The following is a 19,436-nucleotide window of genomic DNA, read 5'->3' on the forward strand; positions in this document are numbered from 1 at the left end:
ACTGAGAAACAGGAGCTCACCCCATCATGGGGATTCAAACCACCGACCTTCTGATCGGCAAGCCCTAGGCGCTGTGGTTTAACCCACGGCGCCACCCGCGTCAAGCCACCATGGCTAGTAGCCATCAATAGCTTTCTGAAGAAAAAAAGGGGGGGTGGCAAAAGGCAGTGGTTTGTTTGTTCGTTTATTAATTAGTCTGTTCCGTGCAACCAACCCTTGCCTGTGTAGGCAACAAATTTATTTCTAATTGCCACAGAGAGAGAGAGGAGGGGGGAGTATAATGGCACCTCGGGTTAAGTACTTAATTCATTCCAGAGGTCCGTTCTTAACCTGAAACTGTTCTTAACCTGAAGCACCACTTTAGCTAATGGGGCCTCCTGCTACTGCTGCGCCACCAGAGCACAATTTCTGTTCTCATCCTGAAGCAAAGTACTTAACCCGAGGTACTATTTCTGGGTTAGCGGAGTCTGTAACCTGAAGCGTATGTAACCCGAAGCGTATGTAACCCGAGGTACCACTGTACTAAGGACGAAGGAGAGAGTTCTGTAGGGAAAGGGGGTGTCAAGCATTGCGGGGAGGGGGCAGGGATGGTCCCGAAAGCGGGGAGGGGGAAAGCAGGGGATAAAGAGGTGCCTTCAATGGGAATTAGCAGCCAGCCAAGTGCAGCCTCTAATCCCATCAGCCACCCGCTGAGCCGCAAAGCCCCTTCAGCGGGAGAGGAGTCTTCCCACTCACATCGCCCACTTTGATCTTCCGGTGCTCTTCCAGGAGCGCGGCTTTGATGCGGGGCCACAGAGAGTCGGGGGCGTAGAGGCGGGAGCAGGCCGAGCACTTCTGCCCGCCGTACTCAAACGCCGAGCGCAGGGTTCCGCTCACCACACTGGGCACGTCCGCCGAGGCGTGGACAAAGTGGAAGTTCTTGCCGCCGCACTCTGCGCAGAGGGAGAGAGAGAAGGGAGACTTTGGCACGGGAGTTGAGCAGCAGCATGGCGTCGTCTTCCGTGCTTCGTGAGAACGTTGGAAGAGCCCTGCCCCTGGATCAGGACCCTGGCCCAGTGTCCTCTTCTCAGAGCGGCCAGCCAGGTACCCTGAGCGTGACCCGAGTCCAGCGGCGACACTCTCCTGCAGTTTCTGGGAGCTGAAATCCTCCCTCTCTCTCTCACACACACACCCCATTCAAACACTGAATTGCAGCCAATCGAAAGCCCCGCTGGACGTTCGGCTTCCAAAAATAGTTCACAAACCGGAACAGTCACTTCTGGTTTTGCGGCGTTCAGGAGCCAAAACGTTCAAGAACTAAGCTGTTCGAAAACCAAGGTACAGTCATACCTCGGGTTACAGACGCTTCAGGTTGCGGTTTTTTGGGGTTACAGGCTGCCGAAACCCAGAAGTACCGGAACAGGTGACTTCCGGGTTTCGGCGGTCACGCATGCGCAGAAGCGCTAAATCGCGCTTTGTGAATGCGCAGAAGCGCCGAATCGCAACCCACGTTTGCAACCCGAGCATCCACTGTACAGTTGTATAATGAATGAATGAAAAAATGGCAGAAGTCAACTCGGAGTCTCCGTGCAAACCATCACCTGAATTTCAGCCTTTCAATCCACATGCCTCCCGGAGGTATATAAGAAGCCCCCAGCTGGATCAAGCCATCTAGCGCAGCATCTTGTTCTCACAGCGACCAAACAGATGCCCATTACAGGAAGCCCACAAGCAAAGCTCAAGCACGAGGGGGCTCTCTTCTAAGAGCCTTGAGGGGTGGGGAGAGTTGCTGTTCTGCTCAGGTCCTGCAGCAGTGAGTTCCAAAGGTTCCCTGCACATCGCACAGCACAGATCTGTTTCTTTCCAGCCTGCCTGAGCACTCCATGCATTCACTGAGTGACTAACAACCACCATGTCTACAGCCGGAGGCAGCTATGCTTCTGAATACCAGTTGCTAAATGTGGCAGGATGGGGAGAGGGCTCTGGGGCTCAGATCCTGCTTGGCCTGAGGCATCAGTTTGTGGCCACTGTGAGGACAAGATTCTGGGCTAGATGAGCCAGGTGCCCTGATCTAGCAGGCTGTTGTTATGTTCTTAGTTCCTTGGGGGAAAGGAGTAAATAACAGCAACTCATGCAAGGAACAACTCAAGTCTTTCCGGCCTCCGTGGAGAATTGGGGCGGCATCACCCACATCAGACGCTTACCCCCAGCAAGCCGTGGGAAGGTGCGGTACCGATCCAGGTTCTCGGAGACCTGCTTCCAGAGGCGTTTGAAGGTTCTGGAAAGGAGGGGAGGAAAAGAAGAAGAAGAGGAGTTTGGATTTGATATCCCGCTTTATCACTACCCAAAGGAGTCTCAAAGCGGCTAACATTCTCCTTTCCCTTCCTCCCCCACAACAAACACTCTGTGAGGTGAGTGGGGCTGAGAGGCTTCAGAGAAGTGTGACTAGCCCAAGGTCACCCAGCAGCTGCATGTGGAGGAGCGGGGAATCGAACCCGGTTCCCCAGATCACAAATCTACCGCTCTTAACCACTACACCACACTGGCTCTCATGATGCAGAATTTCAGAACTCAGACACTTCCGGTGTTCGTATGAACAGTGATGTTACACACACACATAATCTCTGTTTTAATCTGTCAAGCCTGCCCCTAAACATATTGTATGTGATCCTGGGTTCAATCTCTAGGGGGTTGGACTAAATGTCCCTGTGGAGTCCCTTCCATCTCTAACAATTCTACAATTCTTGGGGCACCAAATTCTCTGTTTGCCACCAGCCAGCTGCTTAATTTCTGGCAGAGGCTGCATCAGCAGATTCTCTCTCTCCCTCCCATTACAATTTGCTGTTTTCTGGGGCGAGCGGGAGTTGCCATTTCCACCCCGACCTGACCCCCCCCTCTCCTGCAATCTCTGGCTCTCAGAAGACTGCGAGGCTATTAAAAGCGCCAGCCTCCTCTAAACCTCTGAACGAGCGCCACGCTCGGATGCGCCCCTGCTCCTTAAAAGGTGGGGAGCTCATAAATTAGCGCTGGAGTGTGAGACTCCTGGTGTGACAGCATTAGCATTTTTATTGTTTTGAAAAGCAAGAGTTTGGTCACACTTGAAATCAAAAAGAAGAAAAAAAGAGGGGGGGGAGAGAGAGAGAACGAAATGAAGTACTTCTGGCTTTGCCTCTCCTGCACTCTGCCACGGACAGGAAGTGTCAACCTATAGACAGGAAGTTGAGCAACCTGTAAACACACCTTCCAGGAAGTATCAGTCTATAAACAGGAAGTTGAGCAACTTGCAAATACAACTTCCAGGAAGTGTCAGTGTGTAAGCAGGAAGCTCAGCATCCCGTAAACAACTCTTCCAGGAAGTGGTGCCTATAAACAGGAAGTCGAGCATGCTGCAAATTCATCTTGCAGGAAGTATCAGTCTATAAACAGGAAGTTGAGAAACTTGCAAATACAACTTCCAGGAAGTATCAGTGTGTAAGCAGGAAGTTGAGCACCCCGGTAAATAACTCTTCCAGGAAGTGGCAGCCTATAAATGTCTTCCAGAAAGTGGCAGCCTATTAATAGGAAGCTGAGCTGCCCACAAACATGACCTCCAGGAAGTGGAAGTTTGTAAACAGGAAGCTGGGCATCCTGTAAACAGGTCTTCCAGGAAGTGGCAGCCTATGAACAGGAAATTGAACAACCTGTAAAGAAAACTTCAAATCGGTGGCAGCCTACAAACAGGAGGTCTCCCACCCCTCCTAACTCACGGTACACTGCCGGTGAAGTTGAGCCCACAAAAGTGCTCCGAGGCGGTTACTGTATCGCCAAAAATGGGGCCGTCGGCCGGGACGAACTGGATGACGTTGGGCGGGAGCCCGGCTTCCAAAAGGATCTTGTAGACGGCATAGCTGGACAGCATGGCTGTGTCGCTAGGCTTCCAGAGGACCACGTTCCCCTGGAAGGGGAGAAAGCAAAGGCCACAAAGCAAATCAGATTTGTCACAGAATCATAGAATTGTAGAGCTGGAAGGGATTCTAGTTCACCCGCCTGCAATGCAACTGGTATTTAGTTAGGACAGTTACCGTATTTTTCGCCCTATAGGGCGCACCAGCCCATAGGGCGCACCTAGTTTTTTTTTTGGGGGGGGAATAAAGAAAAAAAATTATTTCCCCCCCAGGCGCGGGGCTGGGGCAGGGGAAGCCCGAGCTTCCCCTGACCCCAGAACAGGCTGCTATCCGCAAGCCTAGGGAGCCCGGCGGGAAGTCGCACCGGTCTCCCACGCTTGCGCACAGAGGCCCAAAGCCCGGGACGCGCTGTTCAGCACGCCAGAGGCTTCAGGATGCAGGCAGCTCTGCGCAACTCTTGGGAGACCGGTGCGACTTCGTGCCGGGCTCCCAAGGGTTGCGGAGAGCTTCCTGAAGCCTGGAGAGCGAGAGGGGTCGGTGCGCACTGACCCCTCTCGCTCTCCAGGCTTCAGCGAAAGCCTGCATTCGCCCCATAGGACGCACACACATTTCCCCTTCATTTTTGGAGGGAGAAAAGTGCGTCCTATAGGGCGAAAAATACGGTAAATGGAACCTCCAAGTTCAGGGGCAGTGTACTTGAGAATGTCAGCTGCTTTGCAGAAACAAAGGCAGAGGGCTGTTGCCTTCGTGCCCTGATTATGGGCTTCCCAGAGGCGTCTTATCAGCTGGCGTGGGAAGCAGGAGGCTGGCTTGATGTTGGGCCTTTGGATGTCCTTAAACAGCCACTGTGGCATGGAATGGAGCCTTCATGTATAGGGGCAGTCTATCTCCAAAATGCCAGTCACTCGGGGACAAGCAGTAGGAGAGACAAGAATAGGTGGGCTTGCTGCAGTCTCACTCAGCAGGCTGAACACTGAACAGGAAGCTGCCTTATCAGGCCAATTGGTACATATAGCTCAGTATTGTCTACACTGACTGGCAGCAGCTCCCAGGGCTTCACAAAGAGGACATCTCAAGCCTAACTGGAGATGGCAGGGATAAGACCTGCAGCTACAAAAGACTTTCCCAGGTTGAGCCTCACCTCAAAAAGGACACTGTAGAGTTTCAAAAGGTTCAGAACAGGGCAAAGCGAGCGAGGGGGTGGAGAGACTCCCCTACGACGAAAGGTAACATCATTTGGGACTTTTTAGTTTAGAGCAGGGTTTCCCAAACTTGGGTCTCCGGCTGTTTTTGGACTACAACTCCCATCATCCATGTCTAGCAGGACCAGTGTCATGGATGATGGGAATTGTAGTCCAAAAACAGCACGAGACCCAAGTTTGGGAAACTCTGGCTTTGAGAAAAAGCAAGGAAGAGGGGCCATGATGGAAGTTTACAAATTTGGGCGTAGCATGGAGAAAGCAGAGAGAGAAAATATTTTCTCCCTCTCTCATAACACTAGAACTCCTCCAACGCAGCCGAACGTTGGAAGATTTGAGACAGATAACATGAAATAACTTCTTCATGCAGCACATAAACTATGGAACTGCCTGCCACAGGAGGCAGTGATGGCTACAAACCTCTATTTTTGCAGAAAACTACAGGAGGGGAGAAGGCCCTTGCACTTGAGGGACTAGTTGGGACAGTGGCCTGATTATTCCTAAATTCTTACGTTCTTGAATTTGAGAGACTGGGTATGTGCTTTTGTCCCTAACCCACTCTCCTCCGTGTCTCAGGATTGCCTAGCAAACTTCGAGGAAGTTTCCTAGTTTTAAAAAAAAGACCTTTTTAAAAAAAAATGTCCAGAGGATGGCGAGGGGAGGGAGGGCGATGTTTAAGAACCGGAACGCTTTCTCCGTGAGATGCTTAGCAGGCAGCAGGAGGGACCCCCCCTGGTGTTCAAAAAGCACAGGGCTGGGTGTAGAAATACGTGGGGAGGGGGGGGAGAAACACTTCTCCCCCAAACTCCCCCTGCCACTGGCTGGTGGGGGGAGGATGAAACACCAAAGAGCCGCCCAGCCCCCCCCCCCCGATTACTCACCATCAAAGCGGGAGCTCCTGCCAGGTTCCCTCCGATGGCAGTGAAGTTGAAGGGGGAGACGGCAGCAACGAAACCCTGCAGGAGTAGGGAAAAAAGGATGAATTAGGACCGTGGAATAAGCAGCCACAGAAGAGTTTCTGGGGGGGGGGGGAGGCGCGAGCGAGCGAGCGAATGAGCCTGCAAAAGCATCTGTAGCATCTATTTTTTTAAAAATATGAACAGGGCTGCAGCTCCCTGAGAAACTTCACTTTAATTAAAAAACAAACAAACACAGCCCTGCAAAGCTTCTAGCCCTCATTGTGCACAGGCAAGCTTGAAACCATGCAGAAGTCAGAAAAGGTGGGTGGGCGGGACTGATGGTCAGAAGTTGGGGGCGAATGGCTCCCTGTCATTTAGCAAAGTGCTTTATAATAATAATAATAATAATAATAATAATAATAATAATAATAATTTATACCCTGCCCATCTGGCTGGGCTTCCCCAGCCACTCTGGGCAGCTTCCAACAAAAGATTAAAATACAGTGGTCTGTTAAACATTAAAATCTTCCCTAAATAGGGCTGCCTTCAGATGTCTTCTAGAAGTCTGATAGTTGTTCTTCTCTTTGACATCTGGTGGGAGGGCGTTCCACAGGGCGGGTGCCACTACCGAGAAGGCCCTTTGCCTGGTTCCCTGTAACTTGGCTTCTCACAGTGAGGGAACCACCAGAAGGCCCTCGGCGCTGGACCTCATCGTCCGGGCAGAACGATGGGGGTGGAGACACCCCTTCAGGTATAATGGGCTGAGGCCATTTAGGGTTTTAAAGGTCAGCACCAACACTTGGTCTCAGTGGCCGCTCCCAGTTACCAGTCTAGCTGCCGCATTCTGGATTAGTTGCAGTTTCCGGGTCACCTTCAAAGGTAGCCCCACGTAGAGCGCATTGCAGTAGTCCAAGCAGGAGATAACCAGAGCATGCAGCACTCTGGCGACTCAATCTGCGGACAGGTAGGGTCTCAGCCTGCATACCAGATGGAGCTGGTAAACAGCTGCCCTGGACACAGAACTGACCTGCGCCTCCATGGATTGTTGTCTTTATGATCATGGAATTACAGAGCTGGAAGGAACCCGCAAGGATGTTCTGGTCCAACCCCCCACCCCCCAGTCACAATGGTCTCTATCCTGACTGTCACATAGAGGATACCCCACCCTAGGGGGGAACAACCTTTGTGCCCCACCTCCAGCCCCCGATAGATCATGCTGTTGGTACTGGGGGGAACGCTGAGCGGCTGCTGTTCCTCCAGCTCCACGGCGTATTTGGCATTGAAACGGAAGAAGTCGATGAGCTCTGCGGCCGCGTCAATCTCTGCCTGGATGACGGTCTTTGCCTGGTTTAAACAAACAAAACTTTCCAAAGTTGCCATTCTTCAAAGTTCATGTTCAGTCCCTTATCCACACTGGCCTCTGCTTCCCTCCCCTTAACACGGAGCTACCACATAATACGCGTCCAGCGTTCACAAAAATGAGCAGAACAATCAAATTATTACTTTTTTTAAAAAAAAAGTTAAAATCAAACATTTGAAACACTGGAAAAAAAGAACAAAAATCAACAAGGCGTTAAAAATCGGATCAAAACCCTCGCAAGCATTCTACGTGTCTGGATCGGCTTTGCCTAATCAAAAACGTTTTCAGCAGGCACCAGAAGGTGTATGGTGAAGATGTCAAGGGGCAGGGAGTTCCAAAGACTAGGTGCAAAAATATTGGGTTTCTTTTCTTTTGCAATCATACAATCCAAGGACTGTAGAATTGGAAGGGACTGCCAAGGGTCCACCCCTGCAATCAAGCAGTATATAAAATTTTAGTAAAAGAAAGAAATACAGTCATACCTTGCATTAGAGACACTTCAGGTTGCGTTTTTTTGGGTTGCAGACCGGCGAAACCTGGAAGTACTGGAACGGGTTACTTCCGGGTTTCGGTGGCCGTGCATGCGCAGAAGTGCTAAATTGCGCTTTGAGCATACGCAGAAGCGCTGAATCACAACCCGTGCGTGCGCAGACGCAAGTTGCGAACACTGCGGGTTGCAAACGTGCTTCCCAAATGGATCACGTTCGCAACCCGAGTGTCCACTGTAAATGATATTGCTTCTTCTTTCAGATTTTTGTTTCTAACTCAACACAGCCCGTGGGAAGGCAGAGGAGGGTCCTAATAATAAATAATAATAATAATAATAATAATTTATTATTTATACCCCGCCCATCTGGCTGGGCTTCCCCAGCCACTCTGGGCGGCTTCCAAAAGAATATTAAAATACTGTGATACATCAAACATTAAAAGCTTCCCTAAACAGGGCTGCCTTCAGATGTCTTCTAAAAGTCTGGTAGTTGTTGTTCTCTTTGACATCTGGTGGGAGGGCGTTCCACAGGGCGGGTGCCACTACTGAGAAGGCCCTCTGCCTGGTTCCCTGTATCTTGGCTTCTTGCAGTGAGGGAATCGCCAGAAGGCCCTCGGAGCTGGACCTCAGTGTCCGGGCAGAACAATGGAGGTGGAGACGCTCCTTCAGGTATACTGGACCGAGGCCGTTTAGGGCTTTCAAGGTCAGCACCAAGACTTTGAATTGTGCTCGGAAACGTACTGGGAGCCAATGTAGGTCTTTCAAGACTGGTGTTATGTGGTCTCGGCTCCCAGTCACCAGGCTGGTTGCCGCGTTCTGGATTAGTTGTAGTTTCCGGGTCACCTTCAAAGGTAGCCCCACATAGAGTGCATTGCAGTAGTCAAAGTGGGAGATAACCAGAGCATGCATCACTCTGGCGAGACGGTCCGCGGGCAGATAGGGTCTCAGCCTGTGTACCAGGTGGAGCTGGTAAACAGCTGCCCTGGACACCGATTTAATCTGTGCCTCCATGGACAGTTGTGAGTCCAAAATGACTTCTAGGCTGCGCACCTGGCCCTAACCACAGAAACATCTCCCATAATCCCTTGCACAGCCTGCTGGGGTTTTAGACCCGTGACACACCACACACCTGTCCCACCATGGTCTTGGCCAAGATTTCTGCTCTCCTGGGACCGCTCAGCAGGTTGGCCGCTTTGAAAAATATCTCTGCACGGTCCTGGACAGGCCGTAGGTCCCATTCCCTTCGGGCGGCTACTGCGGCGTTGATGGCCTTGTTCAGCAAGTCCTGGTTGGCAGAGAAGACGACAGGGGAGGTTTATAAGAATTAAATGCAGTTTGGAGAGAATAGAGAGAATAACTTCCTCCATCGTTCGATGCACACAGCACCGGCGGCACTCCCTGCCACAGGACAGCAGCATTCATCTGAGTACTGGATGGTGGGGAGTTTTGTACTCTGCTGGTGGGCCAACCAGAGGCATCTGATTGGCCGCCGTGGGAAGTTAAGAGAGGGACTGTAGCTCAACAGGTAGAGCATGCAGGAAAACCCATTTCTGTCACCAGGAAACTATCCATGCCCAAGCAGCACATCTGCCGCCAGACACGGCTTCCGACACAGGCACTGCTCACCTTATCTGCATAGCAGTATTTGGCCACTTTGTGGGAATGGTTGAAAGGCTGAAAAAGAAAAGAAAAGGGTATTTTTGGAGGTCCTTATTGTAACGTTCTGCCCGTCTACTCAGAAGCCAGCCCCATCTCCCAGGTTTCAACGAGATTTACTCCCAGGTGGCGCAAGGGACGCAGGTGGTGCTGTGGGTTAAACCACACAGCCTAGGGCTTGCCGATCTGAAGGTCGGCGGTTTGAATCCCCGTGACGGGGTGAGCTCCTGTTGCTCAGTCCCTGCTCCTGCCAACCTAGCAGTTCGAAAGCACATCAAAGTGCAAGTAGATAAATAGGTACCGCTCTGGCGGGAAGGTAAACGGCGTTTCCGTGCGCTGCTCTGGTTCGCCAGAAGCGGCTTAGTCATGCTGGTCACATGATCCGGAAGCTGTACGCCGGCTCCCTCGGCCAATAAAGCGAGATGAGCACAGCAACCCCAGAGTCGGTCACGACTGGACCTAATGGTCAGGGGTCCCTTTACCTTTAAGTTTATATAGGATAGCAGTAGTCTTAGGTAGGAACAAAGCCCATTGGCATTCCAAAAGATATTTCAAGGAATATTTCAAGCTCATACCAAGGGCCATCCAACTAATCCCAACAAGATTTTCTTTCATTGGATTTATATCCTGCCTTTTTCTCCAGGAAGCCCGAGGAGTGTACACAGTTCCTCCTTGCCCTCATTTAATCCCAGCAACAACCCAGTGAGGTAAGCAAAAGCAGCAACTGGCCCCCAAGGTTCCCACAGAGAGCTTTACGGCTGAGTCGGGATTTGAACCCGGGTCTCCCAGATCCTAGCCTGACACTCAAACCGCTACACAGGCTCCAGCGACAGAGAGGTTATCCTTCCCAAACAAAATCTAAAAACAAAATCTCGACAGCTTAGTGATTTTGGGAAGTGGAGGGAAAATTCATCACAGGGCTATGTCAGGGCACTAACAAAATATAGATATAAGCGGAAGTTTGCCGATGGAACTCACCGAGACTTGATACCTCATATCGGCCATCCACACCTCCTCTCCTCCAACGACACAAGGGATGGATTCAGTCTTGCCTTTCAAATCATTTAGAGCCTACAGTATGAGTTAAGAGTCATTTGGTGCCCAGCTTATATATCTGAGTTTCTAACACCGGATGGGAACTGTAGTTCAGCAATATCTGGAAGCCATGGGTTCATTCCCCATCTCTGCATTAAAATTATTATTATTATTACAACTACAATTATTAATTAAATTTCTATACTGCCCTTTATCCAAGGATCACAGAGTAATTTACAACATAAAAATACATAATATAGTAACAAACAAAAACAAGAACACAGTTTAAAAGGCTATAGATGATTGATGCAGCCATTACCTGGGGGAAAAAGAATCTTTCTGCCTGGTGCCTAAAGATATGTAACAAAGACGTCTGTCACTCAGACCCATACATGTATATGTAAGATTACGGGTTATGTAACTTCTTCCAAAGGGACGCAGGTGGCTCTGTGGTCTATACCACAGAGCCTAGGGCTTGCCGATTGGGAGGTCGGCAGTTCGAATCCCTGCAACGGGGTGAACTGCTGTTGCTCGGTCCCTGCTCCTGCCAACCTAGCAGTTTGAAAGCACGTCAAAGTGCAAGTAGATAAATAGGTACCGCTCCGGCAGAGAGGTAAACAGCGTTTCCATGCGCTGCTCTGGTTTGCCAGAAGTGGCTTAGTCATGCTGGCCACATGACTCGGAAGCTGTTCGCCGGCTCCCTCGGCCAATAAAGCGGGATGAGCGCCACAACCCCAGAGTCGTCCACAACTGGACCTAACGGTCAGGGGTACCTTTACCTTCTTCCAAAACAGCATGACACTCTAGAAGTTGAATAGGATGCAAAATCTGAGGATGCTTCGAATTAGGGTACCTAAGTCGGCATAACAGTAAAAAGGCTTTGGCATGAAAAGCCCCATAACCCAAGGAAGTAGGTATGAACAAGGAAAAAATGCACAAGGAAAACGGTAGCTGATGGAAGTACCATATTTTTCCGTGTATAGGACGAGGGTTTTTTATTTTAAAATTATGCAAAAAATTGGGGCTCGTCTTATACACGGATAGTGGAGAGTTGGCACAGGCGATTGTTGGCTGCAGCAAGTAGGAGACTGCCAGTGGCGTTTTTGCATGTTATTGGTGGATGCGTGGAGGTCCACTGGCTATTGGCTGCTGCAGCAATTGGGCGGGCAATTGGCACTTGCTTTCGGCGAGTGTGCAGATGATTGGTGGCTTTGTGGATGTGTGTGCAATTGGTTGTGGCAGTCCTGAGGGTGAGCAATTTTCAAAAATTCTAGGGAATTCCTGTGAATGGTTTCAGAACTCACAGGGTTAAAGAGTTCTGTGTGACGTCCCTCAATTCCTGTCGCGTGACCCGAAAGGAGGGAGGAGTCGTTTCCTCACTGTTCCGTCTCCGCAGCTGAAGGAGACGGTGGCCATGGCTGCTAGCAGCCCAGGGGAATGCTGAGATGTAAATATTCTGCTGTAATAAAAGACTGATAAAATGGACACACAAGTGCTTGATGTGTTTGCATGGATCTGAAGCAACAGTTTTTCCGCTGTGTTTTTACTCTGCAAGGCGAAACCGGAGAGACGCAGATCGGCGCAGCTTGGCTGAGGAGCGTGCCGGACCGCTATAAACTGCAGCTAATTGGGGTCGTAAACCAATTAAGCTTCATTATCTAACAATTCCCCCCGAAAAAGTTCAGCAACTGTGGGCAATCTCCACCCATTTTCTCAATTTTTAGTCCCCAATTTTTAGTCTTATACACAGGGGCTTGTTATACATGGAAAAATACGGTAGCTGGGGTCAGTAAAGGCAAGTGATGGTCTAGTTTAGGGATGGGGGAACTGTGGGCCTTCCAGATGTTGCTAGACTCCCAATTCCCATCAGCTGTAGCAGCAACATCTGGAGGGCCAAGGTTTCCCCATTCTAGCATTAAAAGAAGGCAGAGTTGTGACGGAGGCAGTGAGGGGCAGTAAAGGCAAGTGACGGTCAAGTTCAATGATGCCCAAAGTGCGTATATCTCCTCTATGCAGTACCTTCTGCAGAGCTGCTCGTTCAGGGCTGCCGGACTTGAATGCCAAAATGGGTTCGTTGGCCACCTCTGCAGTGGCTCGGTGCTGCCATCGCAACCTGGTAAGGGGAGCAGGTGGGAGAAGGGAGAAAGAAAAGGGAGAAATGTTAGTTCTCAGGTTCCTTTGGGAATTACCCCCCCTATTAAGCTGCTGGGTCCTTTTACAGAAAGGCCGTGGCGGATGACGGCTACAGAATGACATCCACAACAGTGCCATAGCTGTCAACTTACAGATTTGAAAATAAGGGACCAGCAGCCTCGTAAATACAGGATCAGCAGCCAAATGCAGAAAGCCCAGCCAGCAGCCAAATGAAGCCTCAAGCAGTGGTTCCCACAGCACAGCAACCCGGCAAAGGGGATGCAGCAAGGAAAACCACTGTCACCTCTCCGCTGGGAAGCGCTGAGCAAAGGCGAGTCTCCAGGCAATGCAGCCGATTTGATCGGCACAAGGCATGCAAGCTCTACCCCCCAGTCGTTCTTAGACTCCTTACTGGGTGAGCAACGCAGCCAAGCAACACAGTTGGAGCCTCCCTCCTCCCTGGGAGGGAGAGAGAGGAGCTGCTTCCTTTGAAACCCGGGAAATTTAAGGGACATCATCAATAAGGGACAGCAGCGGGACACAGCGCTGGGATAAGGGACTTTCCCGCCAAATAAGGGACGGTTGACAGCTATTAACAGCGCTAGCAAAAGATCTTGCTACAGAGACGCTGCCATTGCCAACGCAGCCTGCCCAATGTTTTGGCCTTCAGTCCAAAGTTCAACAGTTTGCTCAGCAGACCTGTGCGTCTTGGTGCAAAGCTTGACATTCTTCTCCGCACCGGACCAGCGAGCCAGCTCGAATTTTCTTTAAGAACTTTAGGGCAAGTGCAGTTGGAGAGACATGTGGAAAGCAGACCGGCTGCGTGTGTTTACTTTCCTAAGATGGTGGCTTTGCCGGTCTGTTATCTCATGCAAGCGCTGATAAAATCCAAGCCCTCATTAGCTGCGATAAGGAAAGGAAAGGTGCAAGGCAGATAGAGATAACAGGACTGTGGGACTGTTGGAATTACCAGGAATCTATGTCAACGGGAGGCAAGAGATAGACTTAAGAATTAAGGCCCGCTGGATGTTGCTGAACTTCAACTCCCGGCAGACCCAGCAAGCACGGCCAGCAGCGGTGGGAGTTGTAGTTCAGCTACATCTGAAAGGGGCGTAGTAGAAGGTCCCAGATTCAATAACTAGCATCTCTAGCTAGGGCTGGGATTCCCCCTGGCTGAAACCCTGAAGAGCTGCTGCCAGTCAGAGTAGACAGCACTGAACTAAATGAACAAATGATTTGAGTTGGTAAGACCAAAGCTGAATGGGAACTATTGCCCTGTTGCCATCTTTTTAAATATTTTATTCCATTTTCATTTCAGTCTGAATTTCAAAAAACAACAACACAAGTGAGTCTTTTTAAAAATCACGTATTGTTTTTACCATCTCAAGGACCTGATCGCCTTAGGGTGAAGGTTGGGTAATTATCAATAATAATGAATTTAGCAGTAAAGCCTGGGATCAGCATTTTAATTTAAAGCCTATAAATAATTCTTTTCCAAATAAGTTAAGGCAAGCACTCTGAAGGGCAAAAATGCAGACGTTCTCCTCCTGCAGTTTAATTTTTAAGAGCTCGAATCATCTTTTAACCTCCCACTGAAGTTCTTTTGCTGGTGGGGGGGAGAAAGAAAAAATTCCACTTGCTGACGACAGGCCAGAAAATTTCATCAGAGCAGCCACCCGACCTCTGTCAAAGTTCTTGCCTTGAAGCTCCTTGCAAAATCTTTGGCTGCCTAGGGAGAGAGGAAAGCACACCTAACAACCCCTCCCCCAGGTCTGTTTTTTTCCAGGTTGTCTAAATTTGGGGAAATTGCTCTTTTCGGGCATGGTCAAAGTCTCAGAAAGCGAAAGGCTTCTGGAGATAAAAAGAGAGGAAAACGAGTGCCTGTCCCGGGAGATAAATACTATGGGTTAGTTTTACCCAGATTAGACCTACTGAAATTAATGGTCTCAAGTTTGCCAATGTCCATTAAGTTTATTAGTTTACTCAAAGGAGGGCTAATGTTAGAAACAACTCAATAAATACAGATCTCCATCCCCTGCTACCACCCACCAATAGAATACTGACAGTTTGAAATTGCAAATCCTTACAACAGCACAAGAGAGTAAGATCCAGGAGACAAAAAGAGATCATGGCTGAACTATATATACATAAATGTCCCACTGAATTGAATGGAGCTTAACTCACAGGTTAAGTGAAGTTAGGCTTGCAGTCAAACTCTGGAAGGGGTCTTTACATCAGGAATCAGTAGAAGGGGGCTATTCATTGAGGAATGAAGAGAAAAGTAATTCCTGGGGAGGCTACTAGGAGGTTCCCTATCCCCCCCCAAAAAAAATAGAAGGGACTGCCCAGTTTTGATCTTTGTTTACTGCAGGGGTACTTTTGCATGCAAGGAAGGAGGTTACTCCAGAGATACCCCTAGAACTAAGGGCTCCAGACTCGCCACCACCAGCCTGAAGGGTGATCAGATAGTGGCAAGAAGACCTTCCTTCCAAAAATGGGGTGGGTCACTTTCAGACTTCTATAAGAGGGGCTCTGCAATACCCAATATAAAAGCCAGCCAGGAAACTACAACTAATCCAGAATGCAGCAGCTAGACTGGTGACTGGGAGCGGCCACCGAGACCATATAACACCTGTCCTGAAAGATCTACACTGGCTCCCAGTACATTTCCGAGCACAATTCAAAGTGTTGGTGCTGACCTTTAAAGCCCTAAACGGCCTCGGCCCAGTATACCTGAAGGAGCGTCTCCACCACCATCGTTCTGCCCGGACACTGAGGTCCAGCGCCGAGGGCCTTCTGGCGGTTCCCTCATTGCGAGAAGCCAAGTTACAGGGAACCAGGCAGAGGGCCTTCTCGGTAGTGGCACCCGCCCTGTGGAACGCACTCCCACCAGATGTCAAAGAGAAAAATAACTACCAAACTTTTAGAAGACATCTAGAGGCAGTCCTGTTTAGGGAAGCTTTTAATGTTTAATAGGTTATTGTATTTTAGTGTTTTGTTGGAAGCCGCCCAGAGTGGCTGGGGAAACCCAACGAGATGGTATGGGGTATAAATAATAAATTTATTTATTTATTTATTATTTATTATTATTATTATTATTATTATTATTATTATTATTATTAGGAGCACAGTCTGCGATAGGGTGGTTTCAGCCTGACTGCCCCACACTTGGAAAATCGGGATTCAAGACAGGAAAGAGAAGATTTGCCCCCCTCCCCAAATAATCTCCCCCCCCCCCCAATAATCCAAACTCACCCCACCCTGGGTAGCGTTCTCTGTAACAGAGGAAGCAGCATCTTACGTATATACACTGTATATATCTCTCTCTTTAGAGGCTTTGCAAAAAGGAATCCCAAACTGGGAGCAAAGCACGCATGGAAAGGGGTAACCCCTCCCTGTTCCTTAATTTGGAATGGACCATTCTCTTAGCAATGAGGGGGGGATATCTGTATTCCCCCGCCCCCGAGAAGAACAACCCATTACGCCTTGCTACAGAACATAGCTCCGAAAGCATTTATTGTTATGTGTATTTTCTCAGCAGATTTCAGCCTCAAATATCCCTAGCTGAAAGTATCTATATTTAGATTCTTCCTTTGCCTCCCCCCCCCCAAAGAAAGGCAAGTAGGCTAACCCAATGCTCTGCGGAAAACGGGGAGGGAGCCGCGGGAGCCAACCAGAAGGCGGCACCGCAGAGTTCCGACCAATCAGACGCCGGCTTCAAGTTGCAACCTTTAAATGAGAGAGGTAAAGGGGAAACGCAGCAAAGATGTCTTAAAGGGGGAATCAGCTAAGGAAGCGGGTGTAAAAATGTGGGGGGCAAACTAAGGAATCCTGCAGCATTTCCAATGCATTCACAAAGGGTTGGATATCGGCCCCAGACCCAAGCAAGCATTTTCCCTTAGTCTGTGGCAGCTGGACCACAGGCAGAAATGCAACCGGTGCAGCTCTCCGTGCTATGAAGATGCATCTAGAGCAGGGGTCAGCAAACTTTTTCAGCAGGGGGCCGGTCCACTGTCCCTCAGACCTTGTGGAGGGCCGGACTATATTTGGGGGGCGGAATATGAACGAATTCCTATGCCCCACAAATAACCCAGAGATGCATTTCTAGTAAAAGCACACATTCTCCTCAAGTAAAAACACACTGATTCCCGGACTGTCCGCGGGCTGGATTTAGAAGGCGATTGGCCCGGATCCGGCCCCTGGGCCTTAGTTTGCCTACTGTAATAAATGTAAATCTGCCCTTATTCCCTTATGGGGGACACAAGAGCCCTTATAGAGTCCTTTGCAGGTTCTTCATCGGTCGGAGAAAATAACAGAGGCCAACCTGAGAATATTGAGAAGCAAAGCCTGATCTTTATTGAACTGTTGCAACATGCAGAAGGAGGAGGACCCAGAACAAAGGTGTGTCCACCCTTCTATAGACATTTCAAACTGCCCGCCTTGGAGTCCAAGACCACCCCCAGAAACATCATATCTACATCACAGAAGGGGTGTAGCTCAAGACCACCACCCCAGATACATCATACCTACATCACATAAAGGGTGGTCTACAGCAGAAATCTGAGTGCGTTGTTTACCTCCTGTCTGGCAGATTACCTGTTAATGCCTACTTGATTGGATACCCTGGGGTGCCTGGCCAGTCTTTTGTAATGACAAATACTTAGTTCCTGAGCCAGATCACAGGCTCACCCTATTCATACACAAACATATCCTTAATACAGGATTTGTGAACAAAAAGACAATGGGGAGGCTCCCCCACCTCCTCCCTCCTTGCAGAGAAAACATTTGAAAATGGTTTCAGGGCGGTCCTCCTGTGCTGTGCCAGACATGTGGTCCACACATCTATGTATGCGCTTGGTTGGTACATTTATGAACATTTATTATATATAAGGTAAAGGTAAAGGTACCCCTGCCCGTACGGGCCAGTCGTGACCGACTCTAGGGTTGTGCGCTCATCTCGCTCAAGAGGCCGGGAGCCGGCACCGTCCGAAGACACTTCCAGGTCACGTGGCCAGCATGACGAAGCTGCAACTGGTGAGCCAGCACCAGTGCCGCTCACGGAAACGCCGTTTACCTTCCCGCTATAAAGCGGTACCTATTTATCTACTTGCACTTAGGGGTGCTTTCGAACTGCTAGGTGGGCAGAAGCTGGGACCGAACGATGTGAGCTCACCCCTCCGCCGGGATTCGAACCGCCGACCTTACGATCAGCAAGTCCTAGGCACTGAGGTTTTACCCACAGTGCCACCCGCGTCCCATTATGATATATATAAGACCTTAAATTTTTTATTTCACTACCCATGCAGCCTTTCTCAACCTTGAGTCAGATGTTTTTTGGCCTACAACTCCCATCATCCCTGACCACTGGTCCTGTGAGCTAGGGATCATGGGAGTTGTAGGCCAGAAACATCTGGGGACCCAAGGTTGAGAACCACTGATAGAGGGAAGTGCTTTCTCTGTGGGATATCTGCCTGGTATTGCTGGAGAACATAAAAAGAGCCCTGCTGGATCAGGCCAAAGGCCCATCCAGTCCAGCATCCTGTTCTCACTGTGGCCAACCAGATAGATGCCCAAAGGGAAGTCTGAGAGCAGGCTCTGAGCACGAGCCCTCTCTCCTCCTGGGATTTCCAGCAACTACAGTGCAGTTGGGTCAAGAGCTCTTGAGTCGTCATGGGCAGGTTCTACCTCCTGTTAAGAACGGTGCCAGGGGCCTTGAAATATTAGTTGCTGGGAATCACAAGCAGGGCTGCTAGTGGTGATGGCTCTGTTCTACTTTCTCTGCCATTGGTGGCAGCGTGCCTCTTGCAAGAAAACTGGGGTTGGCTTATGCAGGCCAACTCCCCATCAAGGGACTTCGGGTCCCCTGAGGTCTGCTATCAGTCAGAGATACAAATGGAGGAAGCAAGCAAGCTGTTGATCTTTACTGGCCTCTTGCAACAGAGTCCCCCCCCCCCCCACACACACACTTGCAGGAAGGCGAGGAGCCCAGAACAAAAGCCTGTTAAAAATTGCAAACCCTCCAATAGTACCCTCTGGGTCTTTAAAGCCGTAGACTCAGGCTGCAATCACCTAAAAGGCCACCTCCTTCCCTACAGAGCCTTCTGGGTGCTTGGTAGTTCCTCTGCCCTCAGAAGCTCAGGGGGGTGGCCAGCCTAGGAGAGGGCATTGTCTGTGGCACCTTCTGAACTGTGGAACTCCCACCCCACAGAGGTCCATCAGGTACTTTCATAATGCAGCTTTTGTTGTACTCTGAAGACACACTTCTTTGCCCTGGCCTTTTGACACATGATATGTGTTTTCGGAACGCAGCCCGTTATTTGTTTTAACCATTGTTAATGCTGAATTAGGGACGCGGGTGGCGCTGTGGTCTAAACCACAGAGCGTAGGGCTTGCCGATCAGAAGGTCGGCGGTTCGAATCCCTGCGAGGGGGTGAGCTCCCGTTGCTCAGTCCCTGCTCCTGCCAACCTAGTAGTTCGAAAGCATGTCAGTGTGCAAGTAGATAAATAGGTACTGCTCCAGCGGGAAGGTAAACGGCATTTCCGTGCGCTGCTTTGGTTCGCCAGAAGTGGCTTAGTCATGCTGGCCACATGACCCAGAAGCTGTACACTGGCTCCGTTGGCCAATAAAGTGAGATGAGCGCATAACCCCAGAGTCATCCACAACTGGACCTAACGGTCAGGGTCCCTTTACCTTTAATGCTGAATTTTAAGGTTGTTCTAGCCCACGCTGGGGACATGTTGGCAAAGGGCAGGTAATAAATGAAATAATATTTTCAAGAAATGTGTTGTGTTTTAAAAAAAACT

The 19,436-nt window shown here is 49.8% G+C and overlaps 1 protein-coding gene across 1 annotated transcript in view; it reads right to left on the minus strand.

Moving 5' to 3' along the window:
* Positions 1-16,045, minus strand: part of ALDH4A1 (aldehyde dehydrogenase 4 family member A1) — a 28,107-nt gene extending 12,062 nt beyond the window's left edge. The window contains exons 1-10 of the mRNA XM_079987032.1: positions 15,888-16,045; positions 12,519-12,612; positions 10,443-10,535; positions 9,435-9,482; positions 8,938-9,093; positions 7,156-7,305; positions 5,944-6,018; positions 3,726-3,913; positions 2,184-2,257; positions 736-932 (exon numbers count right to left, since the gene is read on the minus strand). Coding sequence (XP_079843158.1) covers positions 736-932; positions 2,184-2,257; positions 3,726-3,913; positions 5,944-6,018; positions 7,156-7,305; positions 8,938-9,093; positions 9,435-9,482; positions 10,443-10,535; positions 12,519-12,612; positions 15,888-15,928 — 1,116 coding nt within the window. The 5' untranslated portion in view covers positions 15,929-16,045. The remainder of the gene's footprint in view (positions 1-735; positions 933-2,183; positions 2,258-3,725; positions 3,914-5,943; positions 6,019-7,155; positions 7,306-8,937; positions 9,094-9,434; positions 9,483-10,442; positions 10,536-12,518; positions 12,613-15,887) is intronic.
* Between the last annotated feature and the right edge of the window lie 3,391 nt (positions 16,046-19,436).

This window comes from Podarcis cretensis (assembly GCF_951804945.1).
Source record: "Podarcis cretensis genome assembly, chromosome: 8".
In the NCBI taxonomy this organism is placed as follows: domain Eukaryota; kingdom Metazoa; phylum Chordata; class Lepidosauria; order Squamata; family Lacertidae; genus Podarcis; species Podarcis cretensis.